The 16,604-nt window shown below is 55.1% G+C and overlaps 8 protein-coding genes across 8 annotated transcripts; 2 read left to right on the top strand and 6 right to left on the bottom strand.

Annotated features, from left to right (window-relative positions):
* Positions 1–197: 197 nt before the first annotated feature.
* Positions 198–1,468, bottom strand: BAUCODRAFT_194721 (uncharacterized protein). Its single transcript, XM_007674069.1, has one exon. The coding sequence runs from the start codon at positions 1,300–1,302 to the stop codon at positions 475–477; it is 828 nt and encodes a 275-aa protein (XP_007672259.1). The 5' UTR covers positions 1,303–1,468; the 3' UTR covers positions 198–474.
* Positions 1,469–1,634: 166 nt separating this feature from the next.
* On the top strand, positions 1,635–2,651 carry BAUCODRAFT_60756 (uncharacterized protein; the record flags this gene model as incomplete). Its single annotated transcript, XM_007674068.1, has 2 exons — positions 1,635–2,333; positions 2,394–2,651. 2 exons carry the CDS (start codon positions 1,635–1,637, stop codon positions 2,649–2,651), a joined length of 957 nt encoding a protein of 318 aa, XP_007672258.1.
* Positions 2,652–3,572: 921 nt separating this feature from the next.
* BAUCODRAFT_118783 (uncharacterized protein) lies at positions 3,573–4,547 on the bottom strand (the record flags this gene model as incomplete). The annotated part of the gene is made up of 1 exon (XM_007674067.1): positions 3,573–4,547. One exon carries the CDS (start codon positions 4,545–4,547, stop codon positions 3,573–3,575), a length of 975 nt encoding a protein of 324 aa, XP_007672257.1.
* Positions 4,548–6,045: 1,498 nt separating this feature from the next.
* On the top strand, positions 6,046–6,255 carry BAUCODRAFT_29454 (uncharacterized protein; the record flags this gene model as incomplete). Its single annotated transcript, XM_007674066.1, has 1 exon — positions 6,046–6,255. Exon 1 carries the CDS (start codon positions 6,082–6,084, stop codon positions 6,250–6,252), a length of 171 nt encoding a protein of 56 aa, XP_007672256.1. The 5' UTR covers positions 6,046–6,081.
* A 793-nt stretch (positions 6,256–7,048) lies between these two features.
* BAUCODRAFT_194417 (uncharacterized protein) lies at positions 7,049–8,233 on the bottom strand. The gene is made up of 3 exons (XM_007674065.1): positions 7,790–8,233; positions 7,337–7,740; positions 7,049–7,203 (listed from the first exon to the last, which is right to left on the bottom strand). The coding sequence occupies exons 1-3, from the start codon at positions 8,113–8,115 to the stop codon at positions 7,190–7,192; spliced, it is 744 nt and encodes a 247-aa protein (XP_007672255.1). The 5' UTR covers positions 8,116–8,233; the 3' UTR covers positions 7,049–7,189.
* A 934-nt stretch (positions 8,234–9,167) lies between these two features.
* Positions 9,168–12,419, bottom strand: BAUCODRAFT_61543 (uncharacterized protein; the record flags this gene model as incomplete). Its single annotated transcript, XM_007674064.1, has 2 exons — positions 9,168–11,174; positions 11,235–12,419. 2 exons carry the CDS (start codon positions 12,417–12,419, stop codon positions 9,168–9,170), a joined length of 3,192 nt encoding a protein of 1,063 aa, XP_007672254.1.
* Positions 12,420–12,920: 501 nt separating this feature from the next.
* BAUCODRAFT_144643 (uncharacterized protein) lies at positions 12,921–15,162 on the bottom strand (the record flags this gene model as incomplete). The annotated part of the gene is made up of 6 exons (XM_007674063.1): positions 12,921–13,324; positions 13,381–13,730; positions 13,792–14,091; positions 14,148–14,273; positions 14,324–14,601; positions 14,668–15,162. 6 exons carry the CDS (start codon positions 15,160–15,162, stop codon positions 12,921–12,923), a joined length of 1,953 nt encoding a protein of 650 aa, XP_007672253.1.
* A 295-nt stretch (positions 15,163–15,457) lies between these two features.
* BAUCODRAFT_194412 (uncharacterized protein) lies at positions 15,458–16,552 on the bottom strand. The gene is made up of 2 exons (XM_007674062.1): positions 15,716–16,552; positions 15,458–15,623 (listed from the first exon to the last, which is right to left on the bottom strand). The coding sequence occupies exon 1, from the start codon at positions 16,347–16,349 to the stop codon at positions 15,846–15,848; it is 504 nt and encodes a 167-aa protein (XP_007672252.1). The 5' UTR covers positions 16,350–16,552; the 3' UTR covers positions 15,458–15,623; positions 15,716–15,845.
* Positions 16,553–16,604: the final 52 nt, after the last annotated feature.

Raw genomic sequence — 16,604 nt, 5'->3', positions numbered from 1 at the left:
TTGGCACGCCCGTCACCTGATGTGGGAGGCTCCTAGTGAGGGCCAGGACGTAATAGCAATCTGAATGGTAGTCTCCAGAGACCATCCGCGGCTGGGTTTCGTGGAGGTGAAGATGGACGGACGAAGATGGCGGTCGTTGGGTCCGGCGAGGAGGCGACCCGCGGAGTTTGAGGAGCTTGAGGAGACCGTCATGCTGTTCCAACGCAGTGGTGGTGGGCGTTGGGAGCTTTCAGGGCAAGCAGTAGCGATCGATAAGCTCGGCTGAAGTGCGACGATTGAGGCAGGCTTACTACGAGTAGCATCAAGTGGCCGCCAAGCTTTGCATGCGCCTCGTTATGAGTATGTATACTTCAGCCGGAAGCCACTGCGGTCGGCTGCGACTCCCACTAACACTCTGTTCACCCTTCTGTCCAAGTCTTGTCGATTACGCATCGCATGTGCGAGACTGAATCTCCGGGCTTTGCGAGGTGCAGCTCACCTACTCCTCTCCTTCTCAGCCATCTGCCTCTCCCCATCAACAATAGCCTGCATCTTCTCCGCCATCATCTGGTTCTTCCTCCTCTCCGCATCCAACCTCTCGTTGACCTCTTTCCTCGCTTGATACAACTCACGCACCCAGCTTGGTTCCCCTCTTGATGTCTCTCCAGCTTTAGTGACGTACACACGCATCAGATCATCCCACCCATCCTCCGCCCTCGCCATCTCCAGCGCATCATCGAGCATGTGCCGCAAAGCGTGCCGTTTGTGCCTCACTTGCAGACGATGGTTGATGTAGCCCGACAATGACTCTGGCTGAGGCTTCTTAAAGCGCAAGACGGGAATGCCTTGGGCGTTGAACAAGACCGGTACGTGCCTCTTGCCCGACAGCTTGTCCAATCGCAACGGACGGTTGAGCATTGACTGCTTCCCTGTTGTATCTTGTCCTGGGCGGGCGCTGAGCTGCTTGTTGAACTGTCTTAACACTTCGTCGCTAACGGTAACCGACGGCGTCTGCTTTGCCTTCTCCGGCGCCCTCGCCAGCAAATCCAGAATGTAAGCCTTGCTTCCCTCCGAGCCCGCTAAGACGGCGGCATCCAGGTGGTCGACAGCTTCATAGCCGGCTTCGAAGAGTAGCCGAAGCCTGCGGCCGCTCTGCTCACGGCGGGCCTCCTTGAAACGGTTGCGGACGACATTCTGCAGCTGCGAACGTTCGCTTGAAGTGGTGGACGGCAGTGCACGACATTGCGTCAGAAGCGCCCGAAAGAGCGCGAGAGCTGCTACGCGATGGCGGCTTTGATTAACGGGGATTCGGTAATTGGGCATTCATGCCTTTAGTAAGAAGGAGATGGAGAGAGGTCGAGTGGGAAGAAGTGAAGCAAGGCATGGCTTGGCGTGCAACGCCTCCATCTTGTAATGGACACCGGCGTCGATGTTAAGTTCTCTAGCACGAGCATGACACACTGGCTATGATCAAAGACACCGTGCGGTTTGTCGCGCGGTCAAAGCAGGAGACGCACGTGTGACCTTACCAAGCCCTGCTCCGTGATGGACCCATGACGACTATACTATGCGGCGGGCTGTTCTGCCGACATGAGAGACCATTTGCACAAACGACTATAATAATGTGTCTCCACGCTGAATAAAAACCAGCCAGCATGCTCACGCCAGCAGACTTCCGCGCGCTGCTTCGCCGTCGCGGCACCCTGATCATAGACGGCGCCCTTGCCACCGAGCTAGAAGCGCGCGGTCACGACCTCAACCATCCACTCTGGTCTGGCAAGCTCCTACGAGACGACCCTGACAGCATTGAGCAGATCCATCATGACTACTATCTGGCAGGCGCAGACATTGCGATTACTGCGTCCTACCAAGCCAGCACCCAGGGGCTCAGCGACCATTTTGGCTTAAAGGAGGACGAAAGCATCGAGCTCATCAAGCGGAGTGTGCGACTTGCGCAACGCGCAAGATGTCAGGCGTACCGTACTGGAAGCATTGCGGAGGATCGCAAGTTGCTGATAGCCGGCAGTGTTGGACCGTATGGCGCCTACCTGGCTAACGGCTCAGAGTACCGTGGCGACTACCAGCGATCAGTAGAGGAGTTCCAAATTTTCCACCGACCGCGAATACGAGCACTGATTGATGCTGGCGTGGATCTGCTTGCCTTGGAAACCATGCCCTCATCTCCGGAGATTGAAGCTTTGGTATCTCTACTAAACATTGAATTCGCGGACGCAACTGCTTGGGTTAGCTGCACACTTAGCAATGCTAAGCATCTCAGTGATGGGTCCCCTACTGAGGCGGTGCTAAAGCTTGCCTTTGAGTCTGAACAGGTGGTGGCGTTCGGCTTCAATTGCGTACCACTTGCTCTAGCGTCACCAGCACTCCTGCATCTGAGCTCCCTACTGCCGGAGCAGTACTCCTCGCCAGACGACGCCCTTACCCGTTCCATCTCGAGGCAGGGTCCCCCGGTTGTGCTACTATGTTACGCAAACTCAGGCGAGTCATGGGACGCTGAGCAGAAGACATGGCGAGGCGGAGACGCTTCGGTAAAGCAAGGATTGTCCGAAGAGGTTTGTATGTGGAAGGCTCACGGTGTAAGACTCATGGGCGGATGCTGCAGAACGACTCCCAGAGATATCACGGTCATCACGCAAGCAATCAAGGGCGGCTGAGGCGGGAGCTGTGGCTAAGGTTTCCCTCAAGCGAACGTCAATGCCCATGACTTCAGCCGAACTTCGACCTAGCCTCTGAGAGAAGAATCATGTCAGCGGCTATCCGATGAAACTTACGAGAAGTCTTCGGACAGTGCCCTGAGGTTGTTCATGCGAGCTTTGCCTTTGCCCGATCCGGCGAAAGCAGCGAGTAAGACAGCGGTCGCAGCTATGGAAGACGTAATGACGGAGCACGTCCACGCGGCTACAAGCCCAGGTACCACCAGCACCGGCTCAGGCGTCAATAGTTCACGCTGCTTTGCCAGTCGCGACCGCGATCTCGCCCGAAGCAGCGGAAAATGTGGTGCTATGGCATGCGGAAGAGTGCTGTTCCCTTAACCCATAACCCATTGCGATGGTGGTGGCGACCCAGAGGCCCATGTGAGAGACATCGCTCTCCTCTTCTCTTGCGCAAGCGGAACGGCACTTCGTTCACCGTTAGGTTTGACCTTCACGGCTTACGACAGGTGACATACTGACCGCTTTATGCTCGCATACCGTGAGTGGCAGGTAATGTAGATAGTCGGCAACATCATGGTCAGAATACCTTCGTTTGAACGAGCTGGTCGCATTGCGGATCTAACGTACAGTCCCCTACAGCCCTTGATCCTCGTAGTAAAGCGTATCAAAGCCTTCGTATGGTGATCCCGCTAAGCTATCCCTTACAAAAGAACTTGGGATATCCGTGAACGCCCATCTGCTCGCTGAACGCTCTCACACAACAAGATTAATGTCAGACGAGCCGCACGCCAAGCGTGCTCTCAACATATCGTAACGTCGAACAGGGCCAAAATTTATCCCAACGAATGAAGCCTACATACTCATCATTTGAGCCTGAAGTGGCCCCCGCTGCGCCAATGACCTTTCAGCCCGCCAGGATGTCTATAACTCCGGATCGCCCACCTCGTCGCTCTCCACCGGTGGAGGTGATTCCACCGATGGCTCGTAACCAAGGATAAAAGCGTTGACGCAATCTCCTTGGCTCCAGCCCTGCTCCACCAATGTTTTGCGCTCATCGAGCGGTTTGCCTCGGAGTATGAGTTTGATCCTCTGGTTATGGACTTGCTCTCGCACACGATCGGTAAGGGTAGAAACATATTCGGCCTCGCGCATCGTGATGTGGAGATCGCCCTTCCCGGAGCTCAATTTGCACTTAACAACTAACGCCGTCCCGAGCGCTTCCTCCGTGTATCGGCCCTTGCCTTTTGGACTCTGCGCTTGGTGTGTCGGCTGGTGTGCACCTTCTTCATCGTCACCGTCGGTCTCGTCTGCGGCTTTCAGCGAGACGTCGTCTGCTGCTTCGTCTTCCACGACGTCGCGCGGGACCGACAATACCCACGGTGGTACGTAGAAAAGCGCGCCACCCTCTGCGTCATATACGCCCCATCTGCGAGAACCTTCGTCCCGTTTGCAGCCGATCACTCCACTCGGGCATATCAAGCCTGCAGTCTCAAGCAGTGTTTGAGCGGTTGCGGTGTCTCCCGCTACTAGACTCTCGCAAGCTCGGCGCAGGGCTAACCATTTGTTGGGATCATCTGGTGAAACTCGGGTGTCCCAAAATGCTTCTCTTTGGGCGTTCAGCGTGCTCCGGGTCCACGGCGCAGGCGCTTGTAGGAAGTCCGGTGGGCAATGGCGGACTGAATGTGGACGCTTCAGTGAAACACTCCCTTGTGGTCCGTTAACATGATTGGCCCTCGAATTGTCAAAGGCGGCAGCAGATGCTCTGTCGACGCTGATTTGGGATGCGTTGCCGTCAGCCCCAAGCTGCCGCACAGCATTGTTCGCCGGTGCCGGCTGGACAATGCGGTGCCTTGGAAGTCCGTCCTGGCTATCTGGCTGCGACTGGCAGCAACCCATCTTCTGCTCATAACAGACAACTCAATGGCCGGCAGCAATGTTGTGCTTGGCGGGTATGGCTTTGTTTTGACGTCGAATAGCGCGGGCGCTACCAAACAATATCTACAGCTGTATAAGGATATTAATCCGTCCTAGCAATGGGGCGCGCAATGTACACCCGTTTCTCGACGTTTCTGAAGGAATAGCGATAGGAGGCGTCGCATAAGGTTGGCGACGAGGTGCGATCAATGGATATCGTACATGGACTGACTGAGGAGCGCAAAGGAGAAGAGGAAAATCATTCTACACTATAGTACAGGTACCGCCGCGGGCATGGAGAGAAGGCGCAGTGTGCGAGAGGTCGAGGAAGTCGTTGAAGGATTGTCACGGCTCCTACTTCCGCAAGTGCATCGAGGTGCAGCCGCAGTCAAGCAAATCCGTCTAAATTAGTCCATACGCTTCATGTCACTAGCAAATGAATGACGCCACGCGGCACCTATGACTGCCGCGGCCGCGTTGTCGGAACTGGGAATCAACTTCATTCTAGTGATCGTAGTGGTGATGTTGAAGCAGAGTGTAAAGGCATGTCCGCTCCGATGCGGTCAACACAATTAGCCATTACTTACGCGCGCTATTTATGTTATGTAAACCTCATCCCCCCAGCCCCCATGAAGACAAGCACAACAGTCTGGGTATCTTCGAAAGACTCTCAATCGATGACTTGGGTATTCGCGACTGCTTAGCGACACATTGTGTGCCAAGACAGTGAAAACATGTAAGCATTAACCAATGCAGCAATGAAAAACCCGTTCCCATGCAATGCGGTAAAGCAAATAGCAGCCGGATACCGAAGACCTGAGCAGTAAGGGAGCGACAATAGCTGGATATTACAAGCGCAGGCTCTCATGACCGTAATGTGTCCCGTGACAGACGCTTGCGACGGTGATGCGAACGGCGCTCAAGACTTCTCGTCACGAGCATCCCGCCCACTTCCGATCTGTGGTGTATCTGGTTGGGTGTAAGTATTCCTTATCGATGCGCTCGCGGTCGTGATATGGGAGTAAGGAAGCAGGCACCTAACCCGGTGCTCGTCGGTCGCGGATGTCGCCCTCCCACGCGAACCCTACGATGCTGTGCGAGCGACCATTAAGCCTGACATCCGGACGCTCTTCGTGGCCAGAAAGACGACGCAAAGACCGAGTCAATGGATTCTGAGCATCAGGGAATGCGTCGAATCCAGCACTTTTGAATCTGCGGTACGCCCTATCACGCTCAGAAGACGACCGTTTGAGCGAGCCTGCACGCGTCACCGTCAGCAAGCCCTGTCACCAACGTGTTGCATTCTATGCGGACGCCGAGACAGTCGGCGCGCTGTGCGTCTGAGCGTGGCCGACACTGACTGCGTTGCCCGAGACGTCGCCAATGTGGTGTGCTGTTTGCTCCTGGGCTTCGACTGGCTTGCTCTCACCGTTGGCCGAAGGCTTCTCGATCACCACTTCGTCATTGACCACTTCGGGAGCAGCAGAGACTTCGCCGTCCTTCTTCGTCACCGTAAATGGGTTCTCGTTCTCCTTTCTCGGTGACTGGAAGCCCTATACAAGTATCAGTAGCCGTCCGAAGCTTAAGGGATAGCATTCTGAAGGCTCACCTTGAACGCCTTGCTAGCGCGTCGGCCGAGTCCACCAAAGTTGCCGAAGACAGATTGGCGCTTGTTGCTGGCTGGTGAGGTGGTTTCATTCGTTTGCTTGCTTTCTTCTGTGTGATCAATCGGCTTTTCAGCAGCCTCAACTGGTGCAGCCGGAGTCGGCTCCTCGATAGCAGCTGGCTCAGTAGCGGCCGCAGAAAGGCCGTTCTCAGCGGGCATGGCAGCCGGGGTATCTTCCTTTTTGATTGGTGCCTCCTTCATAGGAGCAGACGGGCTCACGCTACGGTCCCGCTTGGTCATGAAAGGCAAACCCGACAAGAAGCCAGTCTTCTTCGGCGCAACCTCATCCAGCTTCTCCTTGGCAGCTTCCGCGGGCTTACTGTCGTGCTTCAGCTCAGCGGCCTCGACGGACTTGTCTGCGGCAGCCTCTGTAGGGAGAGCGTTAGCGGTAGCGTCAGTGGTGGTTTCCGTGATGTGTGGGGCGTTGACAGCAGCAATGTCGTCCTTTAGTGGCACCTCCGGCTTCAACTCGGCCTCCTTCATGTTCTTCTCCTTTGCCGGAGACCGAATGCCACCGAAGCCGGAACCCATGCGACCAAAGATACTACCACGCTTGTTCGGCTTGGTTGGCTCCTCTACCATTACGGCAGCATCAGCGACCGGAGCAGATTCAGTGGATGGTGGCTGAGCATTCTCGACCGGTGCGCCCAAGACGCGCTCGGCTGTCCATGTCAGAATCATTTCGCTTCGAACGACAACTCTTCACTTACCAATGCCATGAGCATCCAGGGCTCCTGCACCAGCCACGCCGGCAGCAGCACCGGTGGCGACTGGCACCGCTTCTCCGTGACTCTCAGCCTTGGCTTCCTCTTTCTCGATCTTCGTCTCCTCCTTTGCCTCCTCCTTCTCTTCCTTCTTCTCCTCACGCTTGGCTTCCATCTCGTCCTTCTTGCGGTTCAGACGGCCGAGCACGCCGCGCGATGTCGATCGGCTCTTGTGCTTGCGGTCAGTGTCAACCTCATCCCTGCCCGGCTGAGACTTGCCGCGGATGGCAGCAGCACCAGCGGCGGCGCCTGCACCCGCTCCAGCGCCGGCGCCAACGGTATTCGGCTTGTCTGTCACGCTGTCAGCTCTACAGACACCCAGCTAGCGAAGGTATACCCACTCAGCTTCTCCATCTCCGCCTTGTAGCCTTCACTGGCACGCATAGACTCCTTCTCCGCCTTGCCCATCTCCATGGCACGCTCGAGCGACATGTACCAGCCATCACGCTCGGTCTCGTTGGCAGCCTTGAGAGTGTGCTGGTGTGCATGCACACGGAAATGGATGTCATGCGGGCCTTCCTTTTTCAGAGCCTCTGCGTCGTACAATGGTATCACGCTTTGCGGTCGCTTCCGGTCGGACTCGCCCTTCTTGTTGAAGAATAACAGACCCTTGCCGGTTTGGCTAGCCCATGCTACAATGGCGTTGGACACCTCTGGCTTCTCACCGCGCATGAAGAGGTCCATATGCTGCGGCGTTACTGGCAAGTCGCTGAGCCAAAATTCCTTCTTGGTAGGCACGAGGGATCTATTACAGTCAATCAGACTATTTCAGGCAAGTCAAAGTCAAGACTCACTTGAGCAGGCCGGGGCCCTTGTATCCAAGCAGACCTTCCGTGAGTGGCTCGACGGTCTTCTCTGCAGCTGGCTTGGTCTCTTCTACTGGAGCAGTTGCGGGAGTGGCGTTCACAGGGGTGATCTCGTCTTGCGTGTTCGACAGCGGAACAGTGGAAGTGTGGTGGCTATGGTTGGCTAGCTCGCCATTAACGAGCGGCTTCCCCGCCTCGTTAGAGACGTTGTGCCCTGCGGTCGAAAGCTCAGGTTGAGTGGTAGTCGCCGTGGCAGGCTCCATGTGAGGTGCGGCAGAGGTGAAGGGAGTGATGGTGTCTTTGGTCTCAGACATGCTGTACTATTGATCGTAAAAAGCTTGGTAGTTGCTGTGGACGTCACGATCTAAGGCGTATCGTCACGCGTGTAACGATCTTGTGCTGCAAGTGTGTCTTACGAAGTATCTGTCGAAGACCCTCCGAGCAAAACCAGATAATAACAAGTAAACAAAGCGTCTTCGAGGAAGCAGCTTGGGGTATCACTGAAAACAGGAAGGCGCGTTGTTTCAAGGAAAGCTCGATGAGCGTGTGAATGGAGGAAGCTGCGTACGTAGGCAACACGAGCTTCCCTTTTCTTCAGACAGTAAGATGTCTGTGCGTGTTTTAGCGAGATGATTCTGGATGGTCAAACGGCTTCCGACGAACAAATTGGATCGCACGGTCTTGCACCACCATCCGACGAAAGCTTACGATATGCTTGCCAGGGTTCGACAAGATGGTCCCTCGACGCAAGGCAGGCCATTGACACGCACTACAGCTGCAGCGATCAACCATATTGGCCACACCCTGCCATTTCATAAGAGCATACGATAGTCACATGTCTGTTTACAGCATCTATTAGCGCCACGAACTCGCTGCTGCATGGTCAAAGCGTCAAGCTTTGAAACGAAGACCACACAGACGCGTCTGGCTGTTTCCGATTCGGCCAGTTGCAACGTTCTTCTTGTCATCCATTCCTCATTCACCGTTTGACGCTCGATGAGTACGAAAGCATTGGTGCTAGCAACATCCCTGATTGCACTGATCGACGCGTTTTGATAGCTACAGCCACGAAAAATCGACGTTCACATGAAGTCCACGTCAACAAACCACCTCCGTTCGCGCTACTGCTGCACACCACGGGGTCGTCCGGTAGCGCGCCATGAACCTTGAAGGAACATCCGCCTCGATCCCGCGGACCCCTTAGACCCTTCACCAGGTGCAGGTCGATTCTGCGATCTTCACGCCCGCTAGCAATCTACAGAGTGACAACAACAACAACGTTCCGTCGCACGCGTAAGTCGAGATGAGGTCTGTACACTGTATAGGAAAGCTAGTCTGGAGCAGTGTCCAATATGGCCCCTCTTCTTCAACTCGCCGTTATCAACACATAGCTAGTGATGGCGTTCATTCTCTCCGCACTGAGCTTCAAGCTGATTTTCAACAACTCCTTAGCAACATCTGGGTCCCTAGCTTGCAGTTCCTCCCAGCTACCTGCCGTCAACAGCCAGGCCACGCAATCCTGCTCCGCGATCACACTGCTTGTTCGCTCCGTCTCGCTGAAGAACGGTAGCTCTCCAAGGGTATTACCAGCGACGATATTCTCGCGGTAGTTGCCTTGGTCCAAAAAGTACTCTGCACGCAAGATGCCCGACTGCAGCAGGTAGAATCCATCCGGCTCGTCACCGCGGTTGTACAGTATCTGACCCTTTTGGAATGTTTGCCGAGTGAAGTACCGTGTGGCGCGGAACCAAAAGTCTTCGTTCTTGTCTGTGAGATCCTGGAAAGCTTGCAGTAAGAGGGGAAGAGGTTGCTTGAAGCTCTGCCACTTCGCTTGCTCACCCTCTCGAGCCTCGGTAATCGTTGTTGTGGCAGCTTGATGCAAGAAGTCCCGGCGCGGCGAGCCGACCATGCCAACCGCCGGTGAAGGCTGCAGGTATCCTGGCCCCTCGGGGATACGCATCGGCGGCGAGTCTTCGAGCTTGTGAGTATCAAGCTTTTGCTTCTCGGTCAGGACCATCAGCAGCTCGTTCTCGCATGCTTCTAGCGCACTGTTCAGATCCTCGTACACCTTCGGCGCTGGGACTGGCGGTTCTTCGCTGTCGACGAACAAGCCAACCATCTGTAGACTCTTACCCACATCACTACCAAGCGTCACGCCCGCCAATGCCATCGTGACTTCTCTGCGATGCAGAATGCGGTTCATCCTTCCAAACGCTTCGGCCGCGGAGAAGTCGATGCCGGTAACGTGCGTGAAGTCAAGGACAAGATATCGTATCGGAGATTGAGCGAATGCCTCTGCGTCGATAAGCGCTCGTACCTTCTTCTCGACCTTGACGATACTACCGAAAAAGAGGTAGCCACCCAGCTTGACGACCCGTATCTGATGGCCAACCCGATGCAGGTAATTGCGTTGCCTTGGATGCCGGCGCACGGTAGACTCAGCCACGACGCCAGTGAACTCCGCACGGATCACGGTCTTACGGCTGGTTTGGACGACGTAGACCAAGCAAGCCAGACCGATGCCAATGCCGATACCCACGACAAAGTCGTAGACACCCATGACTAGCGCAATCACCAGGATCGTAATATATTCGAGACGGTCAAGCCGACCGTATGTGGCAACTAGAGCCTCTTGCGCAAGATCGATGCCGAGCATATAGATGAGCGTGCCGACTACCATGACTGGTACGTAGCCTATCACGACCGGCCCAGCAACCCAGAGACCGAACGTCGCCGCGGCCAGCAAGTAGCCAGCGAGTCTGCTGTTGCCACCATTGTTCATGAACAGGACGCTGTTAACGAAGACCAGGTAGTTCTGGATACTGCCAACGCAACCGGAAAGCGTGTTGGAGATGCCGTGCATTAGCAACTCGCGATTGATACTGACATTGTCTTCCTGCACGACCATGGCTAGATTTGGCACGTTGATCGGGACATGTAGTATGCCGAAGAAGGTGAGCGCAAGTTGTGACGGTATGGTCATGCCGATGGCGGACCAGTCCACCAAGCTGAATTTGAAGTAGCTGTAAAAGTTGTAAAACGGCACCCCAGCAGCGGGCGCTTCGAAGACCCAGCCATCTCGGCGGAGAGTGTCCATGGAGATGGTAGGAACGGCCGCAGTGATAATGTAGAAGACGGCTGTTATAGTGATGTAGTAAGCCGGCACAAGCCACGGCCGGTCGTAGAAACGCTTGACTAGTAGTAGGATGATCGCAAGCACTAAAGGCGGTATCCACAGTGCAATAGTTGCCGGCGCAAACAGTTGCCTGAGCACGTTGACGCTGAAGTCCAAGTTGCCTTCAAGGCGGGCCGAGACTTCAATGCCAGTTATGAAGAGGAAGATGCCGACACCACCAATGCAACCTGTGAGAATCTGTGAGGGAAAGGAATCAGTCAGTAGTGACTCGTGGTGTTTTGTGAGGTAGAAGCTTACCGAGTGTGGGAAGAAGTTCACTAGCGTACCCAATCGCAGGCTACCGAGAATCGCAAACACTAGGCCGGTGATGATTGAGGACATGCAATATGATACAATGACGGTGGCTCTCAGGGCCTCAGGGTTGGCGTCACCCATCTTAGCCATGATCATGTATGTCATTTTGTGGAAGAACGGAACAACCTCGATCATCTCAGAGCCTACTCCGCCTCGGAATATGCTGCCAGTAGAGTACGTGAGCTGAGAAATAATACAGCTCACGTAAAACATCGATACGCCATCCGGACCGAGGTCTGCGAACGCTTCCTCACCGAGCGGAAATAGGATGATACCGTAACTTAGGGCATCCAACAGGTTCAGCAAAAGCCCAAGGAATACAGCTGGGAGCATGCGGAGAGGCTCGAGAAGCACTCGACGACCGGCCTTCCGTAGATCCCAAGCTTTGGGATTGATGTGCATATGTCGCAGGAGTGACCGAATGTTGTGTAGGGAAGGGTATTGATGACCGATCCGATTCCAAGATCCTGGCTCACGGGTTGGTTGCTCCTCCGTGTCGGGGCTCGCTTCGTACGTTTGCTTGCGCGGAGCTGAGAGACGCTCACGTGGCAATAGGGGAGTAGTCTCCGCAGCAGTTGCAGGCTCATCTTGCTCGCCATCGTTGATAACAACCTCAGGTACGGTAGATACCGACGTTCGGTGCCCAGATGTTCGATCAAGATCCAGCTCAGAGGAGTCAAGATATTCGGTAGCAGGTTGTCGCTGTAGTGCTGCAGTCAGCTCGGATGGAGCCGGCGCATTTGTCGCTTTTCCATCTGGCGTAGGTGGCTCGGACGCCTCCTGAATGGGTCCGTGTATCCGCGACTGGCTATGCGAATGTGGCGGGTGGTTCATGTCTGGACTGAGATTACGCGCCATTTCTGACTCGCTCAAAAACGAGCTGCTAAGCTCCGCTGTCTTCTCACGCACACCGGAAGATGCGTACTGCACTTCGTCCGGGCCTCGTGCATGATTGGCATGGTGTATGAAACTCCGAGTGGGCAGTGAATGTCCCGCAGTGGAATGGGAAGAGGACGCTCGTCCAAACTTGGATGCTCTTTTGGGGATGGGTTTAGAGCCTTCAACGCCTGATGCTTGTTCCGCGAACGCCTCGTCCTCCCGAAAGGGTAGCCGTTGTGCTCCGGACATGTTCGCAGAGGTCCTTCGCCGCTTGAAGGCATTTTCAGACATTGAAGAAAGACGGTCCTGCAGCTCAGCCAGTGTTTACGTCCCAAGCGCAGCCACTGCGTCCAAACAGGGGACTGTATTGGAGCGAGATAGATAAGGGTTAGCGATCTGAACACGCAATGCAAGACCCTGAATGCATCATCGACTAAATGTGCAGTGGACTTTCGCCGTCGAATGTATCGGCGTACGAGCTAAGAGTGTGCTAAACATGTTAGACAGTATAGGGAATTTAATAAAGGATTTGCACGAAACCGCTGGCGAATGACATTAATGCTGAAGCTCAAGTTTTAACCCATGTCAGGGTCCCCGGCGCGGGCCTCTAGGGTCAATGATAGTGACAGCGGACGCACGAGTCAGGCAGCTGTCCTATGCTCAAGCAACGCTAAAAGAGTCGTCTAGACTTGAAAGGCGCTCGTCAAGATGTCGCGTGACCGTGACTGTACCATATGCGGCTGTACAGTTTCACTCATAGCCGCCTCCTCTGGCCAAAGCTGTGATGGGTCCATCACTGACCGTTGCATGACCAGGCCCTCCTTGCAGATCGCTGAGTGTCTCCACGACCCCCCATTTCACCCGCTGGAGTTCCAGTCCGGCCTGGAACACCTCCTTACCGTCTCCAGGCCGACAAGCAGCAGCGAGGGACGCACTGCAGCAACCCGCTAGCGTGGCACATGCCGGGTACCGACCGATTAGACCTACCGCTATGACAATCAGTAGGACTATGGCCGCCAGCGGGACAGCAATAAGCATTGCCAGAGGTGAGTAGAAAGTCGTGGTGAATGAGTTCTGGCGGTCGAACGTGCCGTTGTAATCGTAAGCGTCAACTCGGGCAAAGAACACCATCTGTGAAAACAGCCAGTGCAAGCCTGCGAATACGATCAAGTTGGGTACCGCCCACCTCAGAGGTATCGTCAGAGTGTACGAAGTGCGCTGTCAGTGTCCGGCTTAGGATGCGTTACTCTCAATCCTTTCGCGAGTCGCTTAGGTTCCGCGTATGCCGTCCATTCAGCCATGCCAACCATACTGCCGATTGCCGTCTCGAACGTCAGGAAGATATATGTGAGCAACATTTGGGGGTAGTTGGAGCTGATTATGGCAGCCAAGATGCCCTGATCGGTTTCAATCGTCTGGAAATCGACCTGAGGCTGGCCAATGCCGAATGTGGGAAGCAGTGACCACAGGTTCTCACCAAAGTTGGCCGTGGAAGCAGGATTGTAAGAAAGATTGCACATGATCAGAAAGACAATGGCGGGGATGCAAGATCTGCGATGACTGTAAGTTTGGAGAAGGCAGCAGACATGGAAGGGCTTCAGCTTACAGCCCCCAACACTACCATGGTACAGCCCGCAACCATCGTCGTCTTAGCCCTTTCCAGACGCGCGGCCGCCGTTCAGCCCGCAACCATCGTCGTCTTAGCCCTTTCCAGACGCGCGGCCGCCGTTCAGCCCTTCGCGCTTGAGATCGTTTCCATATGCGCTCAAAGTCCGTCTTCTCACTGAGACAATCACTGCGCACTGTGCTATCGGGCCGCTGCAGGAAGGATTGGATGGCGTCCCCCTGAGTGAGGAGCGGCGGGTATTCGTGCGTGATATAAAGGCTGCATGCGAAGCCAAAGACCTTAACGCCGTTGCAGCTGGTAACATAGTCAGTACACTCTTGCTTGGATGGAACAACCTTGGCCTGACGTACATTACGACTATCACCAGATACAGTGGCACCGCGTTTATACTGCACCTTTCCGGAATCTCTTCGCTGAGACAGTATTCGACCGTTACGTTGCCGGGCTGGCTACCGCATTCGACGATGGAGACTGGGCTAAGTCCATAAGTAAACAAGTTGGGCTGCGTTCCACGGCACTCGCCGACCACAGGCTCACTGTCGCGTATGAACGCATTGTGGCCTCCTGGGCCCACGCTGAAGCATTGTCGGCAGCAAGTGTATGCAGGTGTTCTGGGTTGCAGGCATATACCCCAGCACTGTCGCCGCGCTCATCTTGCTCGTACACGGACGGTGAGCACATCCAGCCGTAGGTGGTAACGAAGTCTCCGGCATTTGGATAGGAGTACAAGCCAAGGAGTGAACTGTTGGTCGGAGGTAGAGCTGACTGTGCGCTTGCTACCATGATCAGATGGCGGCGATCTTTCTAAGCACATTTGACAAGTCAGTTTCTGCAGTGCACCGTCATGTGTCCCGGCACATTATTGCTCACCTGCCATTGCTGGCCGTATGCCCTGGTACAGTCGGTATTCTCGAGCCGGGTAAGCGCAGATTGATTCGACGCCAAAGCTTGTAGGCGTTGTACAGTCCGATTGACCGGCATGCCGCCCGTGGCATTCAGTCCTTTGAACGACCAAGCTTCACCTGTAAGAAAGCCGTCTTCTGCAAGCACCGCCACATACTTGTTGGTAGCTAGTGTCTCGAAGAAGACGGAGTTCCACAGAAGATGCAGCGGGAATGAGCTCAGGACGAGTAGCGTCCACCAAGCAGCTTTCCACTTCGACATACGTAGGATGTTGCGCAGACTGGGCACCCCAATAGCAAGCCATTTGCCCTTGACATGGGCAGCATCGACTTCAGCCCTGGTAGCGAAGAGAGACAGTGCAGTGCGGTGTTGCTCGTCCACAGTAATAACGAGCTCAGCACGTTGATTGCAAGGTGTAGGCCGATAATTGTGTTCGCACTCGTGGTACAGCTTCCCGACCATAGCATTGCGACATGGTCCCTCGTCTTGTACTTAGTGTAAATGACAACAAGCGCGGCGAGGTTGATCAGGAGGACAAAGAGTCCAGCGATGGCGCCGCCGCTTAGTAACCGACCCCAGGCCTTAAGGATGTATCGATCATGCCATTGACTAAGCGCGGACCATGTCGTCGTTCGACGTCGTACGGGGATACCATTGTCCGCACTCGAAGGAGCGGAAAGTGCAGCGTTGGGTCTCGACCTCTGAGTTAATTCGATATAGTCGCTCTTCCAGGGCATTTCGGGAACCAAAGCGGCCGCCCTAACGGCGACAAGTCTCCGTGCCAGCTACGAGAGGAACGACAGATGCCACAATATATAGTTCGTTCAAGGCGGCAAGGTGGCTGCCACTAATTCCCGTTTTCGCCCCCATTCGTGATCCTTCCGCGGCTGAGTATCTTTGCCCATCCTACCGAAAGCGGTTACCTGCTCGTGCTATCAGCGTACAGAATCTCCCGGAGAAGAGTTGCAGACAGCCCCGCCGTACTGCAATATACCTTTTCCTAACATTCACTTGCCTTGGATTCTACTGATTAGCTGGCAGAGAGCACAAATGACACGAAACAAGAGCGACGCAGGTGAGATGCTACTACATCGCATTTGATCAACCTACTGCATTCTTGCGATCGAGCCCGCAGCGACGCAGCATCAGATCTCCATCCTCATCCCACCGCTCTTCGACGCAACCTCGACCCCTTCCTCTTCGGCAGCCCTGAGGATGTAGTTTCGCACCTTCGGATCTGGCGCTAGGTCGAGCGCCAGCGACCCGCTCCCATCCTCCTTGTCCGTCTCTGCCCCCGCTTTTAAAAGGACCAGTGCAGTATCCCCATGGCCCTCTGCTATAGCGTGGTGCAGCGCTGTACTCCCGTCCACATCCGTCGCGTTGATGGGACTCTTGCTGTCCAACAACAGCTTCACTAACGGCACACTTCCCACCGCAGCAGCGCGATGCAGAGGTAGCTGGCCACGCCGATCCTTGACTCTCGCAGACGCTTTATGCGCAATCAATTTTCGCGCCGTATCCAGGTTGGATTTCGATGCGGTGAAGTGGAGTGCAGTCTGGCCGTTGTACGTCTTGATGTCGACATCAGCACCTTTAGCAAGTAGAAAGTCTACTAAGGCGTCGGCGTCCCTCAAGCTCGCGGCCATCATTAGCGCTGTCCATCCTGCGCCATCTTGCGCGTCTATGTCGACGTCTTTCTGATCCACGAGTACCTCGACAATTGGTAACCGGTTGTAAGAGGCGGCCCAGTGAATGGGTAGCCGTTCGTCATCATCTCTACGACTTGCAAGCCGGCGATCCGCGTTGAGCAGAGACTCAACGACGTTTGCTAATGAAGTCAGTGAAAGCTAGGTGGAGTGGTCCTTCAACCTCAAGCTCACTTTGGCCCTCACGCGCTGCGGCGT

This window comes from Baudoinia panamericana (genome assembly GCF_000338955.1).
Source record: "Baudoinia panamericana UAMH 10762 unplaced genomic scaffold BAUCOscaffold_1, whole genome shotgun sequence".
NCBI classification, from domain to species: Eukaryota; Fungi; Ascomycota; class Dothideomycetes; order Mycosphaerellales; family Teratosphaeriaceae; genus Baudoinia; species Baudoinia panamericana.
This window is presented reverse-complemented; position numbering and strand designations above follow the sequence as displayed.